Source organism: Lathyrus oleraceus, chromosome 3, assembly GCF_024323335.1.
Source record: "Lathyrus oleraceus cultivar Zhongwan6 chromosome 3, CAAS_Psat_ZW6_1.0, whole genome shotgun sequence".
Lineage (NCBI taxonomy): Eukaryota > Viridiplantae > Streptophyta > Magnoliopsida > Fabales > Fabaceae > Lathyrus > Lathyrus oleraceus.
In genome coordinates this window covers 500632712-500646893 of record NC_066581.1, presented here as the reverse complement: position 1 = coordinate 500646893, position 14182 = coordinate 500632712, and the positions used below count along the sequence as shown (strand labels likewise).

The 14182-nt window shown below is 34.7% G+C and overlaps 1 protein-coding gene across 3 annotated transcripts; it reads right to left on the bottom strand.

Moving 5' to 3' along the window:
- Window positions 1-882: 882 nt before the first annotated feature.
- Window positions 883-6937, bottom strand: LOC127128381 (uncharacterized). Of its 3 annotated transcripts, XM_051057635.1 has the most exons (7): window positions 6307-6937; window positions 4555-4701; window positions 3882-4231; window positions 1963-2707; window positions 1784-1880; window positions 1650-1704; window positions 883-1289 (listed from the first exon to the last, which is right to left on the bottom strand). In XM_051057635.1, exons 1-7 carry the CDS (start codon window positions 6716-6718, stop codon window positions 1227-1229), a joined length of 1869 nt encoding a protein of 622 aa, XP_050913592.1. In that variant the 5' UTR covers window positions 6719-6937; the 3' UTR covers window positions 883-1226. The 3 variants fall into 3 exon arrangements, with proteins under 3 accessions (XP_050913592.1, XP_050913594.1, XP_050913593.1); XM_051057637.1 differs by lacking the exons at window positions 4555-4701; window positions 6307-6937 and having other exon boundaries at window positions 3829-4154; XM_051057636.1 differs by lacking the exons at window positions 3882-4231; window positions 4555-4701; window positions 6307-6937 and adding an exon at window positions 2810-3816.
- Between the last annotated feature and the right edge of the window lie 7245 nt (window positions 6938-14182).

Sequence of the window (14182 nt, the reverse complement as noted above, 5' to 3'; positions counted from 1 at the left end):
CTACATCACCACAAATTCTCATTATCATTTCCTTACAAAGCGGGTTGAAGTTTTAATTACTTTCTCCGTTTCAAAATGATTGTCATTTAAAAAAAAATTACTTTTAAATAAATATGATTCTCATTTTTTAATATAGAAATAATTTTTATTTTTTTAATTGTATCATTTAATTTAATTATGTACACTACTTCCAACATATTAATATAAATAATTTAATAGAAAATACAATATCTTCCGACAATATTATTATATTCTTTAATCCATATAAAAAAACTTTAAACAATAATTTAAAACAAGAGTATAAAATTTCCACTGGTCCCTGTTTCTAAAAGAAATAACAAAGTGTAGTAATGGATAAATGAGTATCAATTCAGTCATTGAAACGACAGAGTATAAATTTGTTGTGGTTCTAGTTTTCACGTCCGCACTACGTTTAAGATGTTGTCGATCTCTCTTCCGATAACAATCATATCATTTTCAAAATATTTGAGCTGGCACATACACACGTTGCTGTGTGTATAGCTAGACATTAAGATCTAGGGATTATATGTTTGTATGATTGCATCCCCCACAGGCTAATGGAACTCCAATAAATAGCATCCTAAATATCACATGCAATGTGTTTAGTATACGTCCACCTAAAGTTGATTGTTGTGCCTTGTTATCAAAAAAAGGAAAGTTGATTGTTGTGGCTCACGTTCTCATTTTAAAATCCTTTTCTACGTTTCCCAGTTTAGAGCATTCACATTACACAATTATTCAGTTTTCATAATTAGAACAGCAATAGAAAAGGTGCAAACTAAAGAATAATTAACCATCAAAATTGTGACGGAAAGTGAACAAAGGAACAAAATCTTTTTCCCACTGGATAGGGTTGCTGCATAGATCAAAAAATGATATAGTACATATTGTCATGAATTATATCTAACTATCATAAAATTGTGAGTAAATGACTAATCAAAGTTTGGAGCATAGTGGGAAAAAATAGCTCTGCATGGCCAAAATCTGCCTGGAGAGGCGTCGATCCGCACTCTTCACTGTGACAGGAAAATACAGACAAATATCCAAAATTTAAGTACAATGCGGCCCACCTATTACATTACATTTCAGTTATTCAAAGATAAGAAAACGAATCACAACAACATTCACAGATTTTATTGCTTCCGGGTTTCTAAACAGGGATTTCGCATGCACACAAAATTGAGACTCATCCACAGTTGCTGAGTTTATATCCACACATGTTCTCTATTATATTCCCTTACAATGACAGGAACACTTGTAGGGGGGATCTGCCAAAGGTAAATTGTTAGATCTTTTGTTTTTATTAATTGTAAACAATCATGACTAATGTTTGAAAATACATGAATCTTATCATTGAACTGTTAGATCCCCTGCAGCCGCTACACCATACAGCGACCATAGAAACCAACCATTTAGATCTAACAGTTTTTATGCCGCTGACCCATATAACGGCTGTAGAGTATCTTCCTTTTTTTTTTTTCATTTAGCTATATTTTATCCTTTTGCTTTTTATTAATCCAAACCGTTATTTTAATTCAGGAATTTAATGCAGCCCAAGGATAGAGAGCACTTTAGGCATCTATTTGTAGCAGAAAATAGATAAATCTTCTTTAAATTCCAGAACTCACCATGCCATAATCAGTGACAATCATTGAAACATAATCTGAAGGTGTTGCATCATAGCTGACATCGATTTAGTAAAATGTAAGGTCAAAGGAAATAAAAAACTTGGTATCATCTCACATACATATAAATGCCTTACATCAGATTTAGAAGTTGTAGATTTTCAGTATTGGCCCAAGCATCTAAGTGGTTAACATCCTGTCTACCCGAAACCTTTGAAATGACATCTGGATCACCTGTAAGAAAACAATGGAAAAATCAGCCTTCTTCCAGACAAAAGGTCAAAGGAATCTTATTCATTCGCCATTGTTTACATACCAAGTTCATTTGAGCATATTGAGTCAAGCTGTACCCTTTCATGAAATTTAAAAGCTTCACAACAAACTATAACAGGGACATGGAATGCATGAGCAACCATTGCAACACATGCAGTTCCAACTCCAGAATAAACTGTTCCATTAGACAACACTGATGAAGCACCCAGAAAAACTCGAGTAACCTCATGCATTATGTAGGAAACAGCATTGATATGAGTGTATGTACAACTAAGACCTTCCCCCAATAGACTATGAAGCAAAAGTTTCCCCCTGTGACTTGGACGAGAGTCTACTACTACAACTCGAAACTGTTTCCCTAACTTATGTGCATGTAACAGTATCATTTCAACTGCTGACGATGACCCATAAGTAAGAAGAACATCACCATCTCTTATTTTTGTGACAGCATGCTCTACTATCATCTTGTCAGCAAGTATAATTTTCTCATATATAAAACGCTCAATATCTGATTGAAGAGAAGTTTTGGATTCTGACTCGGACTGTGTCCGAGGCAGCTGTGAAATTCGACTCTTGAGAAATCTAATTGCATTTCCCATACTGATTGAAAGAGGTCGACACTCAATAAGGAATGAAACATAGCTACTTATTTTTGTTGTCAGGTCTCTCACTAGAGTCTTCTCAGGTGGAACTGTGTAATCTTTGATGACATCCTGGAATGCTTGAAGCATAGCAATACAACGAGCATTGCCACCAGATATATCTCCAGACAGATACTGCAAACCCACCTGATAACCACGACAAATACAACTGGTTAGAGGAAAGTATATCCAAAAGGGACCAATTCACAAAACAATTGAAGTGGGTCTTAAATCTTAGTTAGGAATCACCAAGCGAGGGACCATCTTTTCATTTCCTTCCCATTCCCTCCAGAGCCCTTCCCTCCCTTTCTCTCCAATTTCCCAAACATAGCCTATGTGCTTAGCTTTGAACATATTATTGCACTAGAACTAGCAGTGCTTAGTCTGTGTTTCTCTTTCTTCTTACCTCCACTTGGCCCTAGACTTCAAAACTTTAATCACAAGTGAAATAACTAAATAACTCCAATGATGTGCCCACCAGTTTGATGACAGTGTAGGATTTACCCTAGCGGTGGCTGAAGAGATTTCATTTCAACTATTCAACATACCAAAATACATAACGCCACTATTACCATTATACCATATAAACCAATTACATGCTCAAGATGTATTACTAGAGATGCATCAGAATGCAAAACTCCAACCATCACACTGCATAGACTCAAGTGTGTCTGATAAAACTGAAGAGTTCAACAATGATGTTTTATTGATGAAATATTAAGCAATAAATTTGTAATGTTCTAAGGGAATGAAGAGCTGAAATTGTAATAAATGAAACTACTAGCAATAAACAAGGCTACACGAAAAGAAACCATTTCCAATTAATGATTTGAATACAAAATGTGTAATTAAGGAGTAGCATAAAAGATCTTTCATATGCGTGGATCTATTTTTAACACTTTTCCACTCTTGACTATGTTAAATTAAATACACACATGCAAATCAATTTAGAGCTGGATCGTTGAATTTTTAAGTAACCACAAATAATTTCTTTTTCGCATAGGCCCTTGGTTGAGTTTACTAAATGTTTAGTTATGACAGAAAGGATAAAAGGGCATGGAACACCTCTAAAGCAACAACACTTTTGATGGAAGGTGTATCTAGTGTGCGACACCAACACATGTGATTACATTCAATTAATCAATTTCTTCAAACTTCTACCAGTGTCGTGTCTGATGTCTGTGTCAGTGTTTCATAGGAGAACACCCTGTTTAGACTGGTACTATAGAACTAAAACATATATTTATTATGAAAGGAAAAAACCTGACCATATAAGAATTATGGATTGCAACAAGTTGAAATAACGGGATAATATCGCCACCTTATAAACTGATGGATGCACAGGACCAAGCCTGAAAAACTTTGCCTCAAGATCAGGAAGCTGACTCCCATGTTCATACTGTGGCAAATGTCTGAATAGTTCAACTCTGTTCCTGGCTTCAGTTTGGTTTACCACAGCACGGCGTTTAGCTTTCTCCACTCTGCTCTTATCATCATATTGCAGGCGTGGGTGAGGAACATCTTTTTTCCTATCCTTCTCTGATGGCCGATCACCTCCCTTTTTCTCAGAAGCCGCAGATGAAGTATTAACAACTTTGTGTGGGGGCTTTGCAACTTTAGCTGATTTTACATTCGCTGAAGTTGCAGTTCTAGATGCCGTATTTCCTTCAGCTACAACAGATAATATAAAAGTACGTACAGATTAGCAGTGTCACAATGAATTATATTACAAAAGAAATTCATGAGTCCATTATCATGTCCTAATATAGGCAATGCTAAAATCATTACAAACAAACAACACTCAAATCCTTGCACAGTAGGTTGAATTCTCACATTCATGTTTCGGATTCACTTGTTTTTGCAGAGAAATTTATAATTAAAATTAAAATGTTCAACAATGAGAGGTTATTCAAAGGAGATTTTGATGTAATATAATCAAGACCAACATCGCACTAGTATGATCAAACACGAGCATGCTGAATGCTAATACAGACCTTTTGCAGCAGCCTTTGCAGCTCGCTGAGCTTCTTGAAGAGCACGTCGTTCAGCTTTTGAGGACTTGTCTTTCTTCTGTTTTGAATTCACAGGTTCGTCTTTAACTTCCAATGCAGATCCTCCTCCTTTAATTGGCTTCTCTCTTTCTGTGGGGAATAGCAAACAGGGGGAAAAGGGTAAAAAAAATGCTTGAATTCCTAAGCTATGCTAAATGAAAACATATGATTGCCCAAGACACCTTCAAAAGATATATGGCCAGAAACAAAAACAGCAAACAAAGGGAGCATCTTAGAATTGCGACAAAATAGATTGACAACAAGCAAGTCAGGCTTTTCAACAATTATTCCTCATATTTTCTGATTGGCCAAATAGTTAAAACATAAAATGAACACTGAGTAAAAAAGCTATCAATATAGCAGCTGGCAGAAAATGAATGTGATTTTTAATTTGAAAAAAAAAAAACTATTCTTGCATAAAGTCATCAAGGATTACAAAAGTTAAGGTTCGAAAGGTGCCAAATAAGGTGGGTTTTGTGAGCTTCATTAAAAAAAACAGACACATAATTTGATTGAGCCACTTAAGAAGCATTGGCTACTTATTAAAGTAGCTATTAGGCCGTAGCATTTTCATTTATAACAAACAAGCAAAGCCATAGCCTTGCAAGGGCTAGATATGAATGACTACAAAATTAAGTGGTTTAGGAAAGTATTAAGGACATTGTATGCGGTAATAAATGTTTGCCTAGTGAGCATAAACAGAACATAACTGTATTATACAGTGTTAATCACACAAGATACTCATTGTAGAAACTACCAAGCTGTGTTAAATAAAGCTCCTGCCTAATTTTAAAATAATTTAAGAAGCAATAAAAACTTAAAACAAATACACTATTGACAAGAATTGACTTGTAAAAATAAATTCATGAAAAGAAAACAGGAGATATGAAGTACTAGTACTCCCTCCGTCCTACAATGAATGACTCATTTGGAATAAAAGTATCCCAAAATGAATTACCCATTTCAATTTCCAATGCACTTTTCCAATTTTACCCTCTAATTAATATTACTTTCATCATCTCAAATACATGATAAGGGTAGTTTAATAAAAATATCATTCTCTCTTTTTCATTTATTCCTTTTTATTAATCTATGTGAAATAATCAACTTGATCATTCATTCTAGGACGGAGGGAGTACTTATTAGCACCACGTTTTCCTCTTAATTTCAATGCAAAGGATATTTAGAATGATTACAACAAAAGCAGCAGGCTATAATGGAACTTATTTTAAAAGCACATTAAATGTATGTTTGGATGAGTTTGGCCTAAACTTTCTCACCTTCCGAGGCAATATCAACTTGATATTACAGAAGCCAGGATTCGTAACTTCAACCTTAAGTGCGATTTAGGGTTTAGGGTTTAACTTGGTTTCCCTTACTTTCCAAACATACATGATGTTATCATCAAATGACGTGCTTCCTAAAGAAGCTCCTCCAATCATCCAGAAATTTAATTGTAATCATAAATGCAGCGATACTATTCCAGACTTTATCACTAACCCCAATTTCAACATATTTAATACAAATTTCATAAAGAAGCGTGCAATTATCAAATAAAAAATGAAAGCATTAATTAAGAATTCCACTTCCAAATCCTCTTAAATTTCAGCATCTATCTACTTCCACACTACACTAAATGAAATTCAAATTCAAAGCATATCAAATTCTCAATTTCAAAGAAATGCAAAACCTCACCGTCAATGGCAAATGAATCAGCATTCACCACAGAAACCGTAGTCAAATTACACATCGGAATTCCGCAACCGCGAGGTAAGGTAGAAGCCACCATTCCTCCTCCATCTTTTCCATCGTTAGCGACGAACTTAGAAGCCGGAGAGAGAGACATCGGAGCAGGAAACAACTCCGAGGAGCAGCTATTCTGGCTCCTGGCGACGGCAATAGTTTCATCGCAGGAAGGAGAAGTGACTACGGAAGGTTGAGAATGGAGTAGTTCGAGATTTTCCAATGAATGAAGCGGCGGAGGGATCATGACCGGAGAGAGACAATTGGCGGAAGGAGAGAAGTCGGGTGGAGCGGGTGGAGCGAAGAACCCGACCATGCGAATTTTAGGGTCAATGACGGCGCGTGAGCCTCGACGCGCATCCATGGTAGTAGTGAAGTGAAACGGTTAGGGTTTTAAGTTTCAGTGTGGAGCATGTTTAGGTGGGAGGAATGTTTTTGAAGTGATGAAAGAAGAAATAAACGACGAAAAAATTTTGTGGAGAGAAATGGGAAACTTGAAGGGAAAGAAATGGAATTTTTTTTTGTCGTTTGTTCAATCATATTCACATGTTCTTCGGTAACGATTATTTTCGTTAACCGTTGTTACTGTTTTTAATTGAAAAAAGATAGTGAATTGAGGTGACTTTTTGAGAACTTTCTTTGTTATGTTATGTTTTCATGTGAAATGGGACATGATAAAGAAAGAAAATTAAATAGGGTTTAGTTTTAGATAAAAGAAAGCTTAAATTTCAATTGTTTGGATAACGAAAATACGTTGAAGTACAAAAGTATTAATAATGGACTCATCCTATTTGACAATAAGAAAATAGGAGATCTCTATTGGTGAAATTATTTTATTAAGTATTGTGTTTTAAGTATGGGATGTTCGGATGGTTCACATAATCAATTTATAATTGTAATTAATTGTCAAAAAAGTACATGTATGTGATAATTTATACGGGTATGGAATATTCATAGGTCTTGAGTAAATGAGGGTGGTTAGGACTTGTTTGTGGTGGTAAGAGACCCTATTTTGATGATGTTTGAGGTGATGAGAAAGGTCGGCTCACATGAGATGAGAGGTTATGTATGGTATACTGGTTAAGTTATAATTTGTCTCTCTCCCGTTAGGGAAGAAGTATTTATAGAGGCTCTTGGGCTTAGGATTTCCTTAAGAATGATCATCGTCCATCCAATCAGTAGTGACCTTTGAATCAGTATTTCCTAGGAGAATATGAATCAGTTATTGACTATGACTTCTCTGTGACCAAGAAATGTATTTTCTAACGTTTCTCATCATTGGGCGAGTGAGAGGCATTTAGGACGAGGTGATTCCTAACAGAAGGCGACATATGGTCATTGTCCCTCTTGAGGGTTACTGCCCTCCCGTCTTTACCAGATCTTTTATAAATATATCATTACACAGTCTCTCAAGAACAAGGGCTATAATGAAGGGAAAAGTGCTTTTAGACTACAAATATTGGACCAGATACCTGCGACAACATGAACTACTGGTTTATGACAAATTACTGCTTCTGGGGACATATGTCATACACGATGTTTGTGACATTGTAAACCAGAAACAAAAAACAACTCCCTCTGTCCCACAATGAGTGACCTAGTTGACTATTTCACATATATTAAGAAAAAAGAATAAATACAACAGAGAGAATGATATTTTTACTAAAGTACCCAAATCATATATTGAGAATAGTGAAAGTAATATTAATTAGAGGGTAAAATTGGAAAAGATGCATTGAAAAATTGAAATGGGTCATTCATTTTGGGACACTCATTTATTCTAAATGAGTCACTCATTGTGGGATGGAGGGAGTAGATTGCAAGCATGATATGACATATTAACTTTTACAAGATGATGAAGCAGAAAAGCAATAAAGTATACAAGAGATTGATAATCCAGTTCGGTGAAACCATACCTACGTCTGGGGGACACTCTACCTAAGATAGGAAATCCACTACTTTGAATTAGTACTCTTAGTCTTACAAGAACCAACAAACCTTATGTTGTTCAAATCCTATTCCTAATCATAGTGTCTTTCTATCTAAGGATTCCTCCTAAATATGAAAACCTACTCACTTTCTTCTCAATCACACAAGCCGTGATTGATGTTTACTGAAAGTACATAGTACCATTCAGCGTCGTTTATGTGCTTTAAGTATCAATTTGTGTTTTTATGTTTTACAATTCGATTATTGTTTTATTGCGTATTTGTAATTTGTATATTATCTCAATTCATTTGTGACTGTATTAGTCTTTCCCTTTGATTGTAATCGCTTTGACTACTAAATTGTACCACTGAAAACCCTCTACATTTCATGATTATTTTTATTTGATACTTGTTAGTATTTCTCTTTTTGAGCCTATGAAAATTACTACTTTGTCATTTTCATATAAGTAGCTTGAATCACAAGTTAGAACATTTGAATTTTGATGATTTGATATTTGATTCGAATCATATGTTATATTTTATTCGAATCACTCACCTGTTGAAAATTAGAATACCATTCTGGATCAAATGACTCGGATTAAAAATTGAACATGATTCGAATCATAAACTCATTTGATTTGAATCAAGTGTAAATAATGATTCGAATAATTAGTTTTAAAAAAGCACCCTTTTTGGAACTGTCGAGATTGATTAGAATCACAAATCCTTCTTGATTCAAATAAAACCTTAAAAAATCCAATTTTCCATCACTTCTTTAAATGCTTATTTCTTATGGTGAAAGTAACAAGTGTGAGAAACCTATGGTGATCCATAGAGACAAAAAATGTGATTTTTGTCTTCTCTTCTTAGTATGTTCATTTTTACACCATTCTTCTTTCTTCTTCTCCAAACACCAACCTTTTGATATTGAACCTATGTCAATTCTTTATTTTTTTGTTGCATCTTGTTTTGTACAATTTGGTTGTTGTTCTTGTGTGAATTTTGAGAATGAGTTTATCAGTCTTGTTGAGGATTTGATCAAACTTCTGATAATAATCAAGAACCAAGACCCACTCATCTAGAAACTTGATTGAACCTTGTATGTGTTCTCATCATTCATCAAAACTAAATTACTTGACTAATCGCTCGTAATGTCAGTGGTTGTTGAGATTATCTAGAAATGTTCACCATTTTCATCCTTAGTCTTTTTCATTGTTTATGGACCATCCTCTAAAGATTGAGTGTAAGGGAAGTTAGTGATACCTTAAGGTATTAATGTTTTTGTGTGTAGCTAGGTTTTTTATTGTAACAAGTGCATGTATCGTTTCTTTAGTGCATTTTGGAATTAACTTGTTATCTAACAAGATAGGAAATTCCATTATACTCCAAAGAAGACTTTGGCAAGATTAAGTATCAACGGTCCATAAGGAGGAGTAGGAATTTATCCTTCTTTGGTGGTGTTGGAGAAAGATTGCTTGCAAACAAAGTTGGAAGTTGTCCAATATACACTCAGTTAATGGTAATCGCTCAGACAAGAAATTGGTGGGATCAGTGGGATCGTCACACACGAATACTTAGAGCAACTTATTATGGATATCGAGGTTATTGGATCAAGATCTTAAGGGAACTTGTATTTGTTATCAGTTTAGTGTCTGCATCATCAGACGAAATCATCGTGTGATAGTTATTTTTAATCAAAATGTTGTAAACATTTTATCATCATAGTGGAAGATCGTGATTATGTTTTGATGGCATCATTCATTGAAGAGTGTGTGTAGGAAAATCGAGGACGAAAGCCGAAGCACTATATATTTATGTGTATCTTTCCCTTTTCCTATCCTTTTACTTTACAAGAAAATCATTCATTCATTCATATTTGATATTGCATTATTGCATGATTGCATTGATTGTATATCATATAGGTTAGATCTTGATTATAGTGATTTAATGTATATTAGGTATATGGTGTATCAATCTCAAGGAGTCATCATGAAGTCAATTGTGCATTGTTAAGAATATCTAATAAATGTGTTTTTAAATTGCTTCATTTAAAGCGGATTTGATTCACTTGTAAGTGACTTGAAATAAAAGCAATCAATCTCATGGTAACTTCATGTACCATTTCACATGGATTGATTCATTAAGGAGCTTTCAAGCTTTCTGATTTTGTGTTTATCTTCCGCGCTTCTTAAAATCTCTGATTTCGTTTTATGGTGTCGTACCCTAAAATTTACCCTCTCTTTTTCATCTTTTCATTTGACATACGACTTAGGATTCACCTATACACATTCATCTTCATTCATATGCATCATGAATTCATATTAATACAAGCATCATAGATTCAAAGCTTGTGGTTAATCAAAACTAGGGTTTTGCCTGAGTATTGGAGTTTGGCTCATCATATGAGGGGAAACCCTAATTTCATGCTCTTTTAGACTTTGGTTCTAGAAGGTCATAATCATGACTTTCAATTATATATTCCAAACCCTAAACCTTGGTGTTTGAGTTCTAGGAGTTTACATCTTGGTGTCCACCTGTGCAAAGCCCTAATTCTTGACATGGGGTATCTATGGATTATGTGGTTTACATCAAGGTAGTAGGAAACTCTAGTTACTTGGTCCATGTCACTAGTAGACCATTTGATGGCAAAGCCTTGTTGCTTGGTTTGTGGCCCTTGTTTGTGTGATTTGCATCTTGAATCTTGGATTAAGCCATGAAATCCTATTTGTGTATACTTGACGTTTATGGTCAATCTTGAAATTCCAAATGCATGGAATGTGGTTTTGGTTCACTTTGGATATATCTTGCTATTTTTCTTTGAAAATATTCCTCAAGTTTGAAAATATATATTTTGTTATTCAAATTTTACTCAGGTTCCATTTCAAGATTCATAGTATTCGAGTCCATAAGGAATTCAATAGCATGATTCAAAGAGTTTCAATTAAATTTTGGAGAGAAGTGATTCAATGTGAAAAATAAGGCGTTATCATTAAGATTAAGAATCATTTTCATTAATAGAATGTTCACCCATCTTACCATACCTAGATTACAAATTCATACACAACTACAAGAAAAACCAAGCCTTGACCTATGGTTGACTTTGTGCTCAACCATTGACTTTTGGTCAAACAGTTGACCAAAGTCAAACCTATGCTTTGGACCTACTTCTAAGCAACTTTCACAAATTCTCCAAATTCCTCAAGATACCTTAGTGCAAAGCATGCCTTCATCCTACACAAAGATGCAATCATTAGCAAATAATCCAATGTCAAAACAATCCTAGTTTTCTTTAAAAAAAGGAAAAAATAATTCATGGAAGATATCATTTGGCATTCTAACAAATCCTATTTCCAATTAACCTAGCAAATGAACCAATGCTAACAAATTCCATTCCAATTAATAATCACAATTCCATACCAAGCATCACAATATGGAAAACGACAACGACATATACACAGCCAACTTACAAACAATGTTCAATTAGCTTCTGACATGTTTAACCAATTCACATAGCTTGATAATGGCATTCAAAACTACATGTTATACCTAACATCATAATCAAACTTTTCTTGGCAGTGTTAGGATTTCAATATCATGTTAAAATTTAACAATCATTAACTACAACATATTCCAATTGAATCCAACAAAACTATTGCAGTGAGTTTAACTTTTTGTTTGTCATAACAACACCAAGCCCATAATGCAATTATTAACGACATAGGCCATGACAGTAGTTCCGAGCAACTCACACTTGAAAATACATAACAGAAAAAATCAGAACAATAGAACCCACATAATTTGTTTGACAGAGCGTGAATCGGTTTCTAACTGCATATAATATTCAACAAAAACTAACATATTTAATTTTAAAAAATTTACCCTACAGAATTACATAAGTGGCAGCAACCTAACTGTAACATAATCAAAGCTCTGCACATCTTTGTAATAAACAAACCTGCATGACATTTCATAACTCACAAATTAATTCCACGCAGCCGGATTTCATATGCAACTCACACCAGCTCATTAACATTCCAAACATAAGGTAGAATGGCATTAATGGACAGAGTTATAACCTGAAAAGATTCCACCCTGCAGAACAAAGCCAAAGCCCTGCTAACATGTTCCAACATGATATATTTCCCTGCGTTTTGAACGTGTATCCACCTGCAAAATCCAAATGTAACATAAATAAACCTCATTTGAATTTCATAACAATTCACAAGCCCTATCCAGTTTTCCCTCAAGGAGCTCCCTAATCAAACTAACAGAGCTATTAGAACAAGTCACTAACATCAGGAATTTAACCCATAACTTGCTTGACTAAGGAAATCCATGACCAATCTAACTCAATTAACTTAACATAATAACTAACACTTCAATCCTAACTAACAAGTTTTCCAGCTACATAACTAACTAATTTGGCACGAAATGAGAGAATTAACGGAGTTAGTTAATCCCTAACTAACTTGAACTGTGAACTTTTAACAGTGTGAGATCCTTCTGTCAAATTCAATGGCTATAAAACCTGAGCGAGATCCATTCCTCAAAAGGACCTTCTTCCGATACACCACTCACAGAATCACGAGATTTCCATCGTTCACCTGCACTCAATTCCTCTCTCACAAAAGCTCTTTCTCCATTGTTGCTCAGAGCTTCACATTGAAGCTCTGAAGCAACCAAAGTTGAGCCCTCACCTCCTCTCACCTCTCAACTCTCATCAACAAGAATAAATGCAAGAACGCGAGAATTCATTTACAGATCGCACACGGAAGAAGGAGTAGAAGAATATAACACTGTGAAGCTTAGAGTTTGATCTCTTAACCTATTCGTATTGCTCGGGTTTCTCTTGAGCTTCGTCTTCTTCGTCGGTTGCATTTCTCCGGTTCGCAGGTCGGTATGTATCGTCTTGCCTTCTCTTTTTCACCCATTGATATCCATTACATAGAAGAGCTATAACCCTAAAGAGCTGGATTAGGATCAAGCTTGGATGAAGCTTAATTTCAAATAGGAGTTTTAGGGTTCACGTTGTGTTTGACTCAATTCGGGGAGACCATGGAGAATCAGGATGAATGAATAGGATATGGCGAGAAGGGAGCCCGAGACAGGTATTTTTATATAGGTTTCGATGGATTTGGCCTTCCGCCGCCGCTGGAGGATATTTCCGGCGCGGCGGAGATAGACTCACAGGCGGGAGTGTCTTGACGAGTTTGAGAGTCCATTTTGGTCTGAGTTGCTTTTTGTGAGGATTCTTTCCTTCTTTTGGATCGAGTTCATTGGGCTTGGGCCCGATAACTCATCACACACACCTCCTACAGATCCTGTACCCCCCTTTATCTGGATAATATGCACAATTGGGCTTGGTCTTCCAGGCCCAAGCCAGAATTGATGATTGCACCATGGTTTCTGGACATGTATCCCCTTGTTTTTTTAATCATGGTTAATTGATTAATTATTTTTTGTTAATCTTTAAGTTAGTTAATTAGGATTAATATAATTAATTTTGCTTAGTAGATTAATTCTTTAGTTATGATTTAATTGGTTAATTAGTTAGTTATAGGCTAATTAATTAATTCTAATTAATTGATTAATTGTTGTTTTTAGAAATTTTAAGTTTCGTAAAATTGAACTTAGCCTAATTTCATTTTCATCATATATTCATCTTTAATTAATTGGTTTTAATTAATTCTAAATAATCTTAATTTTTTATTCCATTTAATTTTTGGCATATTGACCATCTTGCCTTTAAGGCTTAAAATCTTGATTTTTTTACATGATTCTTTAGTTTAGGGATTTTAATTAGAATTATTTGATTTTTACCTAGTTGATTATTCAATAGTTTATTATTGTACATAGTTCAACTATTATTTTAATCCCAGTGGTTAGTGTTGACCAACGGT